At 45.4% G+C, this 17,636-nt stretch overlaps 3 protein-coding genes across 4 annotated transcripts in view; 2 read left to right on the top strand and 1 right to left on the bottom strand.

Moving 5' to 3' along the window:
• AASDHPPT (aminoadipate-semialdehyde dehydrogenase-phosphopantetheinyl transferase) overlaps positions 1 to 17,636 on the top strand; it is a 1,013,205-nt gene that overhangs the window by 484,906 nt on the left and 510,663 nt on the right. The gene's annotated exons all lie outside the window — the stretch shown is intronic.
• Positions 1 to 17,636, top strand: part of LOC127037049 (uncharacterized) — a 199,342-nt gene that overhangs the window by 18,480 nt on the left and 163,226 nt on the right. The gene's annotated exons all lie outside the window — the stretch shown is intronic.
• Positions 1 to 17,636, bottom strand: part of GUCY1A2 (guanylate cyclase 1 soluble subunit alpha 2) — a 273,796-nt gene that overhangs the window by 103,060 nt on the left and 153,100 nt on the right. Inside the window, exon 6 of the mRNA XM_050927929.1 lies at positions 4,720 to 4,863. Coding sequence (XP_050783886.1) covers positions 4,720 to 4,863 — 144 coding nt within the window. The remainder of the gene's footprint in view (positions 1 to 4,719; positions 4,864 to 17,636) is intronic.

Here is a 17,636-nt window from a genome sequence, read left to right as displayed (position 1 = left end):
GTCTTCTGTAAAGGAGCTCTGATAGAACAGGTTTGTCTCCCCATACAGCGATCAGATCCAGTATCTCCTGTACGGTCCACGCTGGAGCTCTTTTTGGATTTGGGACTGCATGGCCACCCGTGCTGATCAGAGCTCCACGCTGGGCAAACAGGAAATGCAATTCAAAAGTTCGCGGGGCTTTTCCTGTTTACCTGGCCAGTGCATCCAAGTTCGGACTGCTGTCCAGGGCGGTCACAATGGTGCACTGTGGGATACCGCCCGGAGGCCAATACCGTCGATTTGCGGCCACACTAACCCTAATCCGATATGGTAATACTGATTCTAGCGCTACTCCTCTCATTGTGGAGGAGTAAAGAAACCCATTTAAAGAGCCCTTTATATCGATATAAAGGGCCTCGTTGTGTGGATGGGTACAGCGTTAAATCGGTTTAATGCTGCTAAAATCGGTTTAAACGCGTAGCGTAGACCAGGCCGCAGATCCACAAAGGTACAAATGTCCCCACTATGTGAAGCTGATTGCAGGATATGTGCCTCCATGATTTATAAACAAAATATACTCTAAGGGGCACCTCCTCAGATGGGGAAAATCATCATAGTTACATCAATCCTGGCTGCAAGTTAAAGCTAGAAAAGTTCAAATTAGAGACAAGGCATACACTTTTAACAGTGAGGGTTATTAACCGTTGGAACAAACCACCCATGGAAAGTGGTGAATTCTGTCTCTTGATGTATTCAGATCAAGATTGGATGCCTTTCTAGAAGATTTGCTTTAGCCAAACCCAAATTATTGGGTTCAATAAAGAGGTTACTGGGTGAAATTCTATGGTTTGTGTCATACAGGAAGTCTGACTAGACGGTGATCTAATAAGGTCTTCTGGTCTTAAAATCAATACATTTATGAATGGAGCTAGGATGATTTACATCATCTAACGCTTGTTCCCTTAATATTTCTAGAGTTAAGAGTGGAGCCAGATGGATTTTCAGATAAAAAGGGATAGTATCTAATTTTTAGGTGCAATATGTAATGTATCGAGGTTGATTTTTTTTCTTTGCCAAACCAGAAAGAGATACAGTTAAGATTTTTAGGCATAATATTTGAGCATTTGTGACTGTATTCCCTTCAAAAGCACTTTTCTTCTACAGTCTTTTCATGTTCTTATTTTTTTAAAACCAATTTTTGCAGTGCTAGGAAACTTACTATAAAATAATAGTGACACAATAATAAAAACAGTTCACAATTTACTGTATGTAGGATGTAATATGTAGAATGTATATTTTAGGTGTTGGGACATGTAAAAAGGTGCCTGTCTGTCAAGAAAAAAGAACAATCAGGTAAAGCTGAGTCAGCAACCTGATCAGGTAAACAACTTGGTCAGCAATCCAAACAGGTAGACAACTGAGTCAGCAAACTAATGGTAGTGTTAGGCAGAAAAGTGTTTATACAATATATAATGATTAACTTTGTAACAATAGGAAATGACTGCCTAGGAAGGAGCACTGCAGAAAGGGATCTGGGGGTCACAGTGGATCACAAGCTAAATATGAGTCAGCAGCATAAGGCTGTTGCAAAAAAAGCAAATATCATTCTGAGATGCATTAGCAGGAGTATTGTAAGCAAGATGAGTATTGTAAGCGAGAAGTAATTCTTCAGCTTTACTCTGTGCTGATTAGACCTCAAGTGGAGTATTGTATCCAGTTCGGGGCGCCACATTTCAGGAAAGATATGGACAAATTGGAGAAAGTCCAGAGAAGAGCAACAAAAATGATTAAAGGTCTAGAAAACATGACCTGTGAGGGAAGATTGAAAAAATTGGGTTTGTTTAGTCTGGAGAAGAGAAGATGGAGAGGGGACATAACAGCTTTTAAGTACATAAAAGGTTGCTACAAGAAGGAAGGAGGAAAATTATTATTCTTAACATCTGAGGATAGGACAAGAAGCAATGGGCTTAAATTGCAGCAATGGCGGTTTAGGTTGGACATTAGGAAGAACTTCCTGTCAGGGTGATTAAGCGCTGGAATAAATTGCCTAGGGAGGTTGTGGAATCTCCATCATTGGCGATTTTTAAAGCAAGTTGGACAAACACCTGTCAAGGATAGTCTACTTAATACTTAGATCTGCCTTGAGTGCAGGCGACTGGACTAGATGACCTCTCAAAGTCATTTCCAGTTCTATGATTCTATGAATGTACTTAAGGCAAGCACCTGAACGTGCATGTGCACGTGCATTTAATTCTATGCTGTGTCCTGTTTCAGTGGACTGAACACTCACTGAAGCAGTGAGTAAATAACATACTTCTTCAGCTCAAGAGTCTGTCTGTGAACCTGTTCTGGTTAGCGGGGAACAGAATCGGTCAACACTATGACCCTTCTAGTCAGTCACACACCTGAAAATATCACCATGATCACAGGAATTTATTTAAAAAGAACAACAACCAATATCAAGAACAAGTAGTCTAGAACAGTGGTTCTCAACCAGGGGTCCGAGGACCCCTAAGGGCCATGAGTAGGTTTCAGGAGGTCCTCCAAAATAAACCAGAGAGCAGGGCCAATGTTAGACTTGCTGTGGCCCAGGAAAGAAAGCTGAAGCCCAAGCCTCGCCACCCAGGGTTGAAGCTAAAGCCTGAACAACTTAACTTTGTGGAACCGCATGTGGAGTCAGGGCCTGAGCCACTGCCCTGCTTACTGCTCCCTAATGTCAGCCCTAGCTTTAAATCTACTTAATATGGAAAAAAACAGTTGTTGTGGCACAAGTGGGCTGAGGAATTTTTATAGCATGTTGCGGGGGCCTCAGAAAAAAAAGTTTGAGAACCCATGATCTAGAAGGCAGCCCTTCCCAAGTGTTACACCTTCGCTACAAATTATTAATCAGCCTTCATTGTTTGGGAATTGTTTTGTTTATCTAACAATCTGGGAGAAACGGTCCTTCAAAAATAGGATCAAATGAATCAATTGCAAATTTCCATACATCAAATGCTGCCTTTTCAGTTGTCTGTAGGAAAAATGTGTGCCTGTCTATGCTTCCCCCACCCCACTTGAAATGCCCATATGAGAGCTTTATGCAGAGTAGTTGTAGCCATGTCAGTCCAAGATATCAGGGAGACAAGGTGGATGAGGTAATATCTTTTACTGGACCAAATTCTGTGGATGAGAGAAACAAGCTTTCAAGCTCAAGAAGAGCATTGTGGGGAGGTTGTCTCTCTCAATAGCAGAAGTTAGTCCAATAAAAAATATCACCTCACCAACCTTGTCTCTCTAACTCTAAAGCTGGATGAACAATTTTCACCTAAATAGGTTTTTGACAGAAAATTGGAGTTTCTGCAAAAAGTGACTGTTTTCTGCAGAATTTTGTTTTTTGTTAACCCTCCTTCTCCCTCAAATCTGTGAAAACTGGAATATTTCTATGTGGATATGCTACTGCGTTACCTCATGGGATTTGTACTTTGGTTGCCTTAGGTCCCCATTCTCATCGACAGTTTGGGCTCCCAGGCTAGACCACATCCCCCATGATTCACCATGGCCTGAGATTTTCATGCTTGGAAATGGGTGGTGGTGCATCATGGCACTGTGGTGCATGGGAGCTTGTAATTTGCTCCGAGAGTACATAAGGCACCCACACAACAATTCCTAGGAGACACTGCAGCAGCATTTCTGAATTGATTTTTTGGAGGATTTGCCTGAATATTTTTAGTTTTGGCCAACAACAATTTTTGGTATTTGAGTTCTTGCCCCCAAATCTAAAATTTCTATGGAAATCCCTCTCATTTTCCAACCAGCTCTAGTGAATACACGCTTCATCACGCGATTCAGAGAACATGCAAAGCACCACTGGAGGGAATCAGCCTAGCCTTCTCCCCAGCATGGCCTTTGTCAAGCGGTCTGCCCTGAAAACTGCTTGATATGCAACTCTCCCATTTTCAATAACAGTTTCTCTTAGATAGTGCTTTGCCTTTGAAAATTAAAAGTCTGCATTTCAGGAAATGAAATTTAATCAGTGAAACAGTAAAAAGTAGGAAAAACCACCCCTTTCACAGCAGTGGAGTACAGTACTGTATACAGATATGTGCATATGTCTTCCTTATTTCATGTTGTTCAGGAGGTCTGATTAAAAAACTGGACATTCCAGGACATTTTTTTTTCCATTGAGGACACATAGTAAAACCCACATGACATGACCTTTGGGAAAGGAAGCCATGTGCGTCCCTATTCAATTCCTTCCTCATCTGTGACCAAGTTTCCCACCAGACACCCCAACCCAGATGCAAACAAGCTGAAAGGTTAACAGGGCATGGTAAAAAGCAAAACAACTGAAGCTGAGTTGGGAATTCCTACGAAAAGATCTATGGTTTTCCTTACCTTGCTAGTTTGTGATACCAGACAACGAGGAAGCAATACAAACTAAAGAGGGAAGGAGGCTCTGCCTGACAGAGAGGGTGGATAACCCCCCAACAGCCTCATTATTAGGGTTGTCAGCAGTTTGGCAATGGGATGTGGGGACAAAAGATTGATAGAACCCTATGTAACTGTTGAGAAATATCAAAAAAATTAATATGCACAAAAGACACATTGCTGCATATGGGGACATCTTGAATATGCTGCAAATTCCTCATAACTAAGAACAGACTTCCCTTGCATCACCATCCAGAATCTGGTGGACTGTACTTGATCAAATATACAGATAGGTTCCAGTGACTAGCTGGAAATACAGAGCAGTGAGGTTACCTTAATAGGTCTCCCGTCTGGTGTAAGTACCTCTTCTGAAAGTTCCATCATCTTCAGAGCCATCAAAGCAATGGGTTTCGCATGACTAAGGCTCTTCCTATGGAGCCCTGCTGCAACACAGTATGCATCACCTATTGTTTCCACCTGCAGCAATCAGACAAATCAAATGTAAAAGTATGATAATGAGCAGAGATTTGTGCCATTAGTTATCTGCAATCACAAAATGTTGCTTAAAAACATGTCAGCAAAATATCAATAAAAAAAGCAATTAGACAACGGAGCATAATTACCTAAGTTTGCAAACAAGCACAGTCAAAACCTGACATCTCATTGCATAGTTGTTCATCATCATCAACTGCAGAAGATATTAAATCTAGGACAATGTGCACTATCAAATGAAATATGATAACATTACCCCACAGGAAAATAGGATTTTCTGTATTAGAGTTAGACCAAAAACTAGTTACAGCTAAGAGCTGGTGCCACCATTTATTCTGCTGTGGAGTAAGACTTGTAATAAGCAGTAATTCATAATTATTATTTACTCTATTTGAAAAATACATTAAGATGAGAGTTACAGGAGCCTAAATGTTTCCATAAAAAACCCAAGTGAATAGTACATCACTTATCATTAGAATCTTGCTCCTCTTAGGGCTGGGAGAATTCAAGAGAGAATTTTATAGCTTACCATAATTTTTGTTTCTCATCATCACACACCCACTGGTACTAGGGCTGACTGCTAGGTATTGTCTGCCTACTAAGTTATGCAGCTCTTCTGAAACCTCTTATTTTTGTATAGGATATATAGGCTGTCTCTCCTTCATAGATTACCTGAGCACCAGTTCCCTGCCTCAAACCAATGAGTGCAGCAGATTGCTTCTCCTACCCCTTAGCCTCACTGTTCCTGATGGGAAGCCAACTTACTGGATAAAGGGGCATAGCGGAAATTAAGGGAGCCCTCTAGTTTGGGACAAAATCAGCCTATGAAACCAACAAGCCCTATAATCCTCCAATTATACTGACAGACTCACCCTTTACAAGTTTTTCTGTAGCCAGCTCCCTGCACAATCCTTCAGTGCACTCTCAAGCAGGCTTGGCTTGGTGCCTTACCAGGACTGGAAAGTAATCAAGTTGAATGTCCTGATTTCTCACCTGTCAACCCTGAGGACAAAATATAAGTAGACATCCCAGGGACAAAAGGGCCAGGCACAAAGTGGCTGCCAGGGCAGCTCTACAGTCAGCATTTATGTCTCTGGATAGTAGAAGCATGAATGTAGGTTTTACTATCCACCACCAGTCTCTTTCTCTCCCCTCACTGCAGCTCTATTAATAGAATGGCAGAGAAGAATTCTGCCAAGATTAGCATGAGAGGAGAGACATAAATGCTGACTGTAGAGCTGCCCTGGCAGCCACTTTGTGCCTGGCCCTTTTGTCCCTGGGATGTCTACTTATATTTTGTCCTCAGGGTTGACAGGTGAGAAATCAGGACATTCAACTTGATTACTTTCCAGTCCCGGTAAGGCACCAGCATAAGACAGACTTTGAAATCCCCTCACTACATCTGATCATTACAAGGGCACCAATCCAGAAGGTCAGCTGACCTTAAGGTAGGTAGAGAATTGGCACATCAGCCAGGTCACCAATTATGGTCTACTGTTCTGGGGAAACAGAATCCAACAAAATATACAGAATTCAAAATCCCCAGAAAAGAAAGGGTCTTCAGCCTGCCTCTAGGCCCCTGAGGGTGGCATGTCCTTGACTCAGCAGCTTACAATGTATCTATCCTGTCCAAGTAGGGAAGCAGAGAAAAGGGGTTGGTATGGGAGCCCAGGCCCTCTCTCTCCACCAGGCTGCAACTCAGGGCCCTGCAAGAGGCAGTAATAGCAAACACCCCAGAGCGCTTTGGGGATGCCTCCATGGGCCACTGCTTACCACCTGCTTCCCCATAAACCTCAAAAAGTCCTTTGCTTAAAATCCAACAGAAAACAGTAAAAACAACAGACTCTTCAGCTCAGCTGGGCTCAGCCGGTGGTAATCTTCTTTGCAGGCTCGCCCCAGCTTCACAATGGTCTCTTTAGCCCAAGAGAGAAAGAACCCTCTCACCTGGGTTTCCTCCCTGGATCTAGGACCTGGGGTAGCTGCTGCTTGCATACCCCTCCTTTGCAGTAGGAACTTCGGCTGTATCCTTCTTCAAAAGCTTTCAAGATAGGTCTGTCCTATCCTCTCTGTCCCCCTTCTGAGCTTTCTGGCTCCCTTCAAGCTTCTCCTCCAGCTGCAGTGGGCTCTGCAAGTGAAGAGGGGTGGCATCACCTGGGCCCGAACTGCTCCTTAACCCCGTTTGTCCCAGTGTGGGGTTTGTACACCTCATCATAGGGTCCCCCGAGTGAGAGCAGAGGACCAGCAAAAGGTGGGGAAAACTGCTAAATCTCTTCCCTGACTTCAGGAAGTTCCTGGAGGTACTTGCAGATGGAGAAGACAGCAATTGGCGTTCACTCCTACTATCTGCCTACTTAACCCCTTTCTCATGCCCCATTCTCATGGCAGTCATTCACTGCAGTAATACATGTTGGGAGCCACTATCTTGCCCACCCACTAAAACAGCAGAGCTCTTTTTCCCTAAACACCAGTAGATGTGGTAAGTAGACAGAGACTATAGGGCAGGAAAGGCAATAGCTAGAGACACTGAGGAGGGAAGGCAGGACCAACAGCAGCAGGGAGAGAGAGGTGTGGGTTAGAATAGATATTTTGTGTGTATGGGAAAGGGAAGGGGCATGAGAGCACCACTTTAAAGTTATAACAAGGCCTGCTCTGAATGTGTGTTTAGGGACCCATCTGAATATTGTGATACTTCTAAACGTCGGCCTCACAGAGAAACAAGGGCAGAAAGTCACACAACGCTAACTTAAAATTAGAGAAGACAACTGGACTGAACCCAGATAGAAGAAATTACAACCTAAGGAGCTAAGATTGGGCTATCGTAATAAAAAAATTATGGCCAAATTCTGTTCTTTTTTACAGTGGTCTAAATTCAGAGTAACTCCACTGATGTCAGTGTAAACAAGAAGAGATTTTGGCCCATAGACTAGTTTTTTCTTGTAAAATTTAGATACATTTATTTTGCCAGAGACTTCCCCTCTTTGGAAATATCCATTGATATGTAAGTAAAATTAAGGATCAAATTACATTCATATATATTCACTCAAAGGGCGCACATATGAGTGCAGAACTGAGTCAACAAAAATCAGTAACAAAACATGCCCAGTTTTGAAACCTTCCCTACATGGAACAAGTACTGGATTAATAGAAGAACATAAGAATGGCCATACTGAGTAAGACCAAAGGTCCATCTAGCCCAGTATCCTGTCTTCCAGCAGTGGCCAATGCCAGGTGCTTCACACCTGGTGTAGAAAAGGTAATCATCAAGAACCATCCCCTGTTGCCCATTCCCAGCTTCTGGCAAAGAGAGGCTAGGGGCACCATCCCTGTTCATCCTGGCTAATTGCCACTGATGGACCTATCTTCCATGAATTTATCTAGTTCTTTTTTGAACCCTGTTATAGTCTTGGCCAGGGTTTCTCAAACAGGGGTTGCTGCTTATGTAGGGAAAGCCCCTGGAGGGCTGGGCCAGTGTGTTTACCTCCCCGTCCGCAGGTCTGGCCGATCGCGGCTCCCACTGGCCCGGCCTGCCAAGGGCTTTCCCTACACAAAGCGGCGACCCCTGTTTGAGAAACCCTGGTCTTGGCCATCACAACATTCTCTGGCAAAGAGCTCCATGGGTTGACTGTGTGTTGCGTGAAGAAACACTTCCTTTTGTTTGTTTTAAACCTGCTGCTTATTAATTTCATTTGGTGACCCCTAGTTCTTGTGTTATGAGAAGGAGTAAATAACACTTCCTTATTTACTTTCTCCACACTAGTCACGGTTTTATAGACTACTATCATATTCCTTCTTAGTTGTTTCTTTTCCAAGCTGAAAAAGGAGATCTGCTCCTGCAGGTTTTCTGCATGTACTGTCAGCATGAGGGAATCAAGCTGCCTGGTGATCACAGTTGGGAAATGAATGGGACATAAATATGATCACTGGAGTATACGCGACTACATCCCTTAATGGTCCTCACTGCTTCCAAGCTCCTCTCACATTAATGGTGAAATGTGAAACACCAAAATTGCTAAGACTGCCCTTACAGATGGATCTGGTATCAATTCCTACTGTGAAGATTGCCCAACTCTTTCTATTACAATGCCATTGTCAGCTGCTTGTAACTTTGCCAATCTTTAACCATTTCTGCTGAAATGTACCATGATAAGTGTCTGCCTCTGACTGGATTTTTTTTTTAATTCTCTTATTTCCTGGCTTCTGAGTCCTTGATTTTACAACTTTCATATTCTTTTAATATAGGATTTTGCATGTGCCAATATACAAGAATAGTGTAAAAATGCTGCATTTGCATGGCAGTGTTCAGAAGAGCCTTAAAATCAACACACTTTATCTTTACAAGACAATTCCTTCCTTACCCATTGCCATTCCCACAATTCTTAAACAGGACTGTGGTTTTATGTGTACAGTATTATGAGGCATAACAAAGGTGGAAGCCAACTTCCAGCTATTAGCCTGATCCATGTATAATTTATGATTAAATTTCTGTATTTAATTAACCGTTGATGGTAAGGATTTAAAAATAATTATATTGCTATATAAAAACCTGATCTAAACCATTCAAGTCATTGGAAAGGTTCAAATTGATTTCTGTAGTCACAGGTAAGGGTCATAGTGATTTCTGTAGATTTTGGATCAGGCCCTCAGGTTAAAATATGTAAATCATTGAAATAGTTTTGTGCAAATCAGCACTTCTGCTCTAATCTCTTGCTGTAGATCCTGAAACTAGGGTATATAGAGATGGAGCGTAGTCTCCCTTCCTGATGGACGGGGACAGAACCGCAATCACCCCCTGGTGGGCAGAGCCAGGATACCCACAGTGGCCCCGCTGGAAGCAGAGGGGTGGGACAGAAACTGTAAATATATAACTTGCCAGCCATCCAGCTCATTTGCGGGATTGCTGCCAGAGAGCAGTACATCTCCTCTCCACACCCCCGCTGCTGGATCCCGGACCTGACGGAGTCTACTACAGTTCCAGAGACCCACAGGGATTGCCGGAGCTGCCAGACACCAGACACCAAGGAGCTGTTGGGGCAGCCACTCGTCATTTATCCCAGCGAGACCGGCAACAATCTCAGAACCCAGGTACCCCCTGGACTGGGAGTGCAGGAAGGAGCCTAGAGAAGTCGAATAGGGTTCAGCTGTATTACTAACTGCAAGCTGAGCACCATGTTGTGGACACATTTCCGCGCTGACCCAGTGGCTGACCACTGTTAGGGCCCTGGGCTGGGAGGCAGTAGAGCGGGTGTGCCTTTGTCTTCTTATCCCCTGCCACCCCACCCCTGGAGCTGGCAACCTCCCACCTTTAGGTCAGGAGGCCTGTACTGGTCTGGTGCCCACCTGAGCTAGGATCCCACAAAGTTTTTCTGTCTCTCTTGCCAAAGAGCTAATCTCCTGCTAGACTGCTGGGCTGCTCTGCCTGGCAGGCCAGAGCTATTACCTGATCATAGAATCATAGAAGATTAGGATTGGAAGAGACCTCAGGAAATCATCTAGTCCAACCCCCTGCTCAAAGCAGGACCAACCCCAACTAAATCATCCCAGCCAGGGCTTTGTCAAGCTGGGCCTTAAAAACCTCTAAGGATAGAGATTCCATCACCTCCCTAGGTAACCCATTCCAGTGCTTTACCACCCTCCTACTGAAATAGTTTTTCCTAATATCCAACCTAGACCTCCCCCACTGCAACTTGAGACCATTGCTTCTTGTTCTGTCATCTGCCATCACTGAGAACAGCCTAGCTCCATCCTCTTTGGAACTCCCCTTCAGGTAGTTGAAGGCCGCTATCAAATCCCCCGCTTTCTTTTCTGCAGACTAAATAACCCCCGTTCCCTCAGCCCCTCCTCATAAGTTATGTGCCTCAGCCCCCTAATCATTTTCGTTTCCCTCTACTGGATGCTCTCTAATTTGTCCAGATTCCTTCTGTAGTGGGGGGGACCCAAACTGGACATAATACTCCAGGTGTGGCCTTACTAGTGCCAAATAGAGGGGAAGTGATTATTCCCTCGATCTGTTGGTAAAGCTCCTACTAAATACAGCCCAATATGCCATTGGCCTTCTTGGCAACAAGGTCACACTGCTAACTCATATCCAGCTTCTCATCCACTGTAATTCCCAGGTCCTTTTCTGCAGAGCTGCTGCTTAGCCAGTCGGTCCCCAGCCTGTAGCAATGCATGGGATTCTTCCGTCCTAAGGGCAGGACTCTTCACTTGTCCTTGTTGAACCTCATCAGATTTCTTTTGGCCCAATCCTCCAATTTGTCTAGGTCACTCTGGACCCTATTCCTACCCTCCAGCATATCTACTTTCCCCCACATCTTAGTGTCATCTGTGAACTTGCTGAGGGTGCAGTTCATCCCATAATCCAGATCATTAATGAAGATGTTAAACAAAACCAGCCTCAGAACTGACCCTGGGCACTCCACTTGATACCGGTTGCCAACTAGACATCGAGCCATTCATCACTGATGATAGACAATCTAGCCAGCTTTCTATCCACCTTATAGTCCATTCATCTAATCCATACTACTTTAACTTGCTGGCAAGAATACTGTGGGAGACCATATCAAAAGCTTTGCTAAAGTCAAGATATATCACATCCACCACTTTTCCCATATCCGTAGAGCCAGTTATCTCATCATAGAAGACAATCAGGTTGGTCAGGCATGACTTGCCCTTGGTGAATCCACGCTGACTGTTCCTGATCACCACCTTCTCCTCCATGTGCTTCAAAATGGTTTCATCGAGGACGTGCTCCATGATTTTGCCGGGGACTGAAGTGAGGCTGACCAGTCTGTAGTTCCCTGGGTTCTCTTTCTTCCCTTTTTAAAATATGGGCATTATATTTGCCTTTTACCAATCATCTGGGACCTTCCCCGATCCCATGAATTTAACATAGGATTGCTGCCCTGCCCTGATTGAGGGTCCTTGATAGACAGACTCTCTACTGCTCTGCCTGACTGCAAGCCAGAGCAATTAATGGATTATGCTTCCACCCTGATTGAGGGCACCAGGCCTGTAGACGTACAGCGACCTTGCCCAACCGTGGGCCAGAAGCATTAACTGTGTGCTGCCCTGCTCTGGCTGAGAGCTAGGGCTCACAGACCCAATTGCTGCCCAGCCTGGGCTGCAGGCTTGGACCTATTAACTGTCAGCTAATTCCCCCCAGAACAGAGCCGCTCTAGGAGTATTGCAGGGAGACGGTGTGGTCTCCTTCCCTGACAGACAGGGAGAGAACCGCAACTGCCTTATGGGGTAGAATATGGGAAATGCTTAGCAGCACACAGCAACAGTGCATAAGCACTGCAGGAAGCAAAGAAGGATATCTTGTCCAACTGAGAGTTCAGTCATTTTATATTCAGGTTGTATGTATTGTAGCAGGGTGGTCCCCCACTCCTGCCCTGAAGGGCTTAAAACAGCCCAGAAGAGGGCTGTGGCTGTGGCAAGAAGCCTGAGTTGATTGGGGAAAGTAGGCTCAGTTGTGGCCATGCCCCAATGAGGCCCAGCTGGCCCCTATAAGAGACTGAGCCAGAAGCGTAGGCAGTCTATCTCAGGCTGTAGAGGGAGATGGGCCTGGCTGTAGGGAGCTAGAGACAGGGTACCTGAGTGGAGCAGGGCTGGAGAAAGGCAGAGGAGCTGGAGAGCTCCAGCCTGGAAAGCCCCAGGCTGCGGCCTAGCATAAGGCCAACAGGTACTGGGGGTTTCAGAGGGCAGCCCAGGGGTAGGCAAAGGCAGCAGGTCCAAACCCTTCTTGCCAGTGATGAGTAGGCTGATACTGCAGTCTACCCCAGGGCGCGAGGGTTAGACAATGACTGGTAGTAGCCTGATACTGAGGTGAGGTGAGGATAGTGGGTGGGGGTTCCCTGGGGAGGGGAGACCCTAAGACTGAGGGGTTACTGCCAGGGAGCAGCACCCCAGAGAACAGGGCACTGGGTCCTAGGAGGGACACAGGGGCCAAGAGGCAGTGGTAAGGTGGATCACCGGCCTGCAGAGGGCGCTCCAGAGGCTGGAGAGCTAATTCCCAGAAAAAAACAGCAGGAGGCACCACCGCAGGGGTGAGTCTGCACTGTGCTACAGTATCATTAATAGATTTTTCAGACAGGAGCAGTATGGGATATAGATAAAACATCTATTAATCATTTGTTTATTCCAATTATAAATGGAAACTTAACAAAGTGTGATTGAAAATTCAGTGAAAATGTAAGTACTGTAGGCAGGATGTAAGTTCTCTAATTAGAATAAGGCTGAAACTTAGGGGCTAGTACTCAATCTCTTGAAGAAAGTGCCATGGGATCTTTAATAATGGCTAATGGTTAGGCCTTCCATTATCCTGATAATCTAAATGAATGGAACCTTCAGCCACATAATGTCCCCTATTACAGTGCTGACTCAGAAGGGAGCAGGGGTATAAGTAACAACAACTGCTTTTGCTTACTTCGCCATGAATTAGCAGCAAACATTAACTGAATGTGTAAAGTAATAAAAGAACTAGAGTGTCACACACAATTTCCCAGGCTTCTTTACATAGGGGAGTAAAAAAGCGCATCTTGTGTTTGAAACAACAGACCAAAGGAAGCGATAAACATTTCCATCTGACACGCCTGAGAATCCCGATGCTCTCTGGAATCGCAGAGGTCACTCTTGTGGTTTGTATGATGTAATGTTCCTTACCGACAAAACAAATCCACGGAAAGCAGGAGCTACTGGCTGTTGTTGTCATCCTGCCTCTCTCAGCAGGTTCTCCATAAAAACTTAATAGACAATTTGGGTTAACACAGTTGCAGCCGAGCACTTGTTACTATTTTTCTTACACACAGTGAATGAGCACATCTGTTTTTTTTCTGAAAATAGGTTTAAATTATACCCACCTCAAAAAGACCAGCAATAACCTTTTTGCTGAATATTAAAGAGAGCCAACTGTAAAAGAATCTGGTCTGACAATTCAAAACTCTCTCTTTCTGGAAGAAAACCTGCATTTTAAGGTTGTCCCTCATAGATTCCCTTCCTCCCATAGAAATCACTTCGTACTATAGTTTACTGACGACATCTTCAGTTTAGTTCCCAAAATAGTCTCAAAGATGTGTAGATACTTTCATATCATACTATGGGTCCATCAAGCCTAGTGACTTTCTTCCCCCTGAGCATCTAAGGGTATGTCTATACTCAGAGATGGGGTCTAATTCCCAGCTCCAGGAGACAGACTTGCACTAGTTCCTATTGAGCTAATGTGCCAAAATCAGTGTAATCACAACAGCACCAGTGGCAGAAGAGGTTAACCGCTCCAAAACTCAACATGGCTAGCCCGTCCCATTGCCCACACTGTCATGGCTACATTCTATTTTTAGCATACTATCTTGAAACAGTTCAAGTATTTGGGGGCAATCATCACTGATGAAGGCTCCAAGGCAGAAATTCAAGCAAGAAATGCACCAGCAGCAGCAGCGGCGGCAAAGCTAAAGCCAATTTGGAGGAATAAAAATATCTCCCTGGAATTCAAACTGAAACTGCTGCATGCACTGGTCATCTCCATTTTTTGCAGTTATGGAAGTGATGATCATCTTGATGAGGGCTAGCATTAGTGTGTCATCTTGAGCTGCGAATCACAGCTCAGCTTGAAATGTAGACATACTCTAAGCTAGTCTTTTAAATTCTATTTTGTAAAAATGCAGAAATCAAGAAAAAGGTGACTTGTCTTCACTACAAAGTTAACTCCAGTTATAACTCATGTTGCCCCAACTCGATTCCCTTCCACACACAAAACCCCTTAAACATGAGTGTGGTGGGGCTTTTAACTCAATTTGGCTGTCCTGTTGTCATGTAGGTTAACATTGAGTCAGCACAACTTGTCAGCTGCTAACATGACCGCTCTGCAATGTAGACTCAGGCTAACTCCACTTAAGTGATGCTTCTCCTCCAGTGCCTTCCCATCGTTCCCTCCCCGTACCCAAGAGGGACTGACAAGTTCTTCAACAATTTACTGGGAAAGAACCTATAGAGCAGCTCAACTTACAGCACTGCTGAGATCCATGACATATGCTCCTGGAAGCCTGTTGTGACAAATGGGACTACAAATTTACCTGACTTGGGAGCTCAACCGTAAAAAGTGTGTAACAATGCATAAGATGTTACAATAACCTATAGCAATGAAGGCTGATGGGAAAAGGTATGAAAGGGAGACAGAATAATGGATGTAATCTAAACGTAAAGGCCGCGTTGATATGATTCAAGGATTGCGTTGAAATTATGCGTGTTAAAAACAGGAGATGTGGAGCTGGAAGTTAATGAGCTAAATTTGGTATGTTGGATACTAGGCCTACTTCGTTAACAAAATAATGAGGGGATGAGATATTCCACCAATCACTCCCTTTGGGTCCTTAAAAGAAAGATTTTGTGGGGAAAGCATGAAAGAACAAAAGAAGACCAAACAGAGGCTACTGGAGCGAGTTTTGCCTCTGTGGCTGCCACCACGGGCCTTCATCCTCCTGACTCAGAGAGGTGTCCTGACCAGAACTGGGACCCAGATGACATCGGCACCCCTACTGGCTCCAGCTGACTCCCAAACACCACCTGGGATGACAGTTATTACCACCTTTAATACCAGCTAAGAGACTGTCAAACAAGGGGGCTTTTCCTTCTAAAACTCTCTCCAGCTAAAGGAAAATGGAACAGAAATATGTAGTTAAAATGGAAGCCTTATTTAACACTTTACATTTCAAACATTTTAACTGCTTTTCCTTTTCTGTATCTTTAATAAAAGGTCTATTTGCCATGGTGCTAAGCTGGCTGAGGTCTCTATATATCCAAGCCCGGACTTTGTTCAACACTGTTTAATACTGAAGAATGACTAGGTTATGTTAACACCTTTAGATAGGATGACTAGATGTCCCATTTTTAAAGGGACAGTCTCCTTTTGCAGCTGTCCCAACTTTTTCTTAAAAACGGGCAAATTGTCCTGCATATTCTGTCTCACCCCTATCAGTACTGGTGGGTCCTGCTGCTGGCCAGATCCCTGCTCACCAGCCACCCATCCACCAGCGTAAGTTGGCGGTGTCCAGCTGCTGACAATGGGGGTGGGGGTGCAATGCTGGTAGCAGAGCAAAGCTGCAGTGCATGAGTCCGGTCATTCCCCCTGCTGGTTCATCAGCGCAGCACCCCTGGTGTGCCAGCTCTCAGCCAGAAGGGCCCTGCTCCCGGTCCTGCTTCCAGCCAGCACTGTCTGTGCGCTGTGAGCAGCGGTGGCTGGAGAGTGCGGGCAAATGCCAGGCAGTCAGTTACGTGTCACCTCTGTTGCCCACCCATTGGCCCATTACGTGCTCTCACCCCACTTTGACCCTTTGCCACCTCCCACGTCCTGCTGCTCCTCCATTCCCCCCACCCACTGCGGGGCACACCCCGCTCCCAGCGCTATGAGGAGAACCAGCCCCTGGTTGGAGAGCTCAGCTCAGCTCACCAATAGCCTGGCCGACAGGCTCCTTCCTTCCTCCACTGCCTCTGGCTGGGTTGGTGCCCTGGGAAATCCCACGACCCTGCGGCCCAGGGTGCTGGCCAAGAGAAGCTGAGCCCTGCACCTGCCAAATCTCCGTGCAGCACTGGCATGGGGAAGCCTCTCTGCCCCTCAACTAAGCTCTGGAGTGGGAGGGAAGCGATTTTCAGTCTGTTAGCACCCCAAGCCTGCAGGCTCCACAGCAGTCCCCCGGGTAAGGGCTTAGTATCCTCCTCACCTGCCCCGGGTCCTGTCCCCAGGAAGCATGGGGCTGCTTCATCCCCTAGGCACCCTCCCCTGCTGAGCAACCTCTCTGGCCAGGTTCGCTAAAGCCCCTGCAGTCATATTTCCTGGGCCCTGGTGCACAATGCATGCCTAAGGCTTAACCCCTTCCAGCCTGTACTGTAATCGACGGACAGGAGGTGGCTGAGGTATGTTGGTAGCCAGCAGCAGCCTGGAGGTGTTAGCTGACTTTTGACACTATGCGGGCAGGAAAAAACAAGCTGCTTCCAGCCACCGGGAATGTGCAGGAGGGAAGAGATGAGCTCTGCCAAGACACGGGCCAGGTCATCCCTTCCTCCAAGCCCTCTCCTACGTCTGGAAGCAGCTCCCGTCCCTTCCCTCCTGCACAGTGCCAAAAAGCTGCTGCTGGCCACATTCTGATGTGAACCCTAGCAGAAATCTGGGGAGGAAGGACATGCAACTTTGCATGCCCCCCACTCTATGTGTTGCCGTGGGAAGACGTGATGCCAGGCATGGAGGCAGAGAGCGCTGGGCAGGGAGGGTCGGGTCAGTTGGTCAGTCAGCCCCCCTGTGTGAGAGAGGGGTACAGGAGTGTTTGTGTGTCACCTCTCCCTGTGTGAACTCTAAAGCCTGAAAGATAAGAAAATAAAATAAAAGGAAACCAACTACCCAGTATTTCTTTTTAACAGGGGCTCAGTCAACTTGATGTTAATTTGAACATTTGTACTGCATAGTTCTGCTCGATAGCCGCTGAACTCACTTGAATACAAGTAATTTTACTAGCTTTCCTGTATTCAGCATATGGAAGTATGGTCACCCTACCTTTAGCCATATATTCTTTCTAAATTAATACCATAAGCCTTAGTACCACATTCAAGTCAGAATGTGGACGCAGCAGCTGGAGTGTGTTATTTTGTAGCATGACTGCTCTCACTTGAGGTAGGCTGACTCAAGGGAAGTTTAGATAATTCAAATTAAGTCTGACATACCCTAAGGACATACACTTTATCAGGTTTTGAGCCAACAGCACCTGGTGTTG

This window comes from Gopherus flavomarginatus, chromosome 1, assembly GCF_025201925.1.
Source record: "Gopherus flavomarginatus isolate rGopFla2 chromosome 1, rGopFla2.mat.asm, whole genome shotgun sequence".
Lineage (NCBI taxonomy): Eukaryota > Metazoa > Chordata > Testudines > Testudinidae > Gopherus > Gopherus flavomarginatus.
Note: the sequence above shows the minus strand (reverse complement) of the source record. Positions and strands in the feature narration are given on the sequence as shown.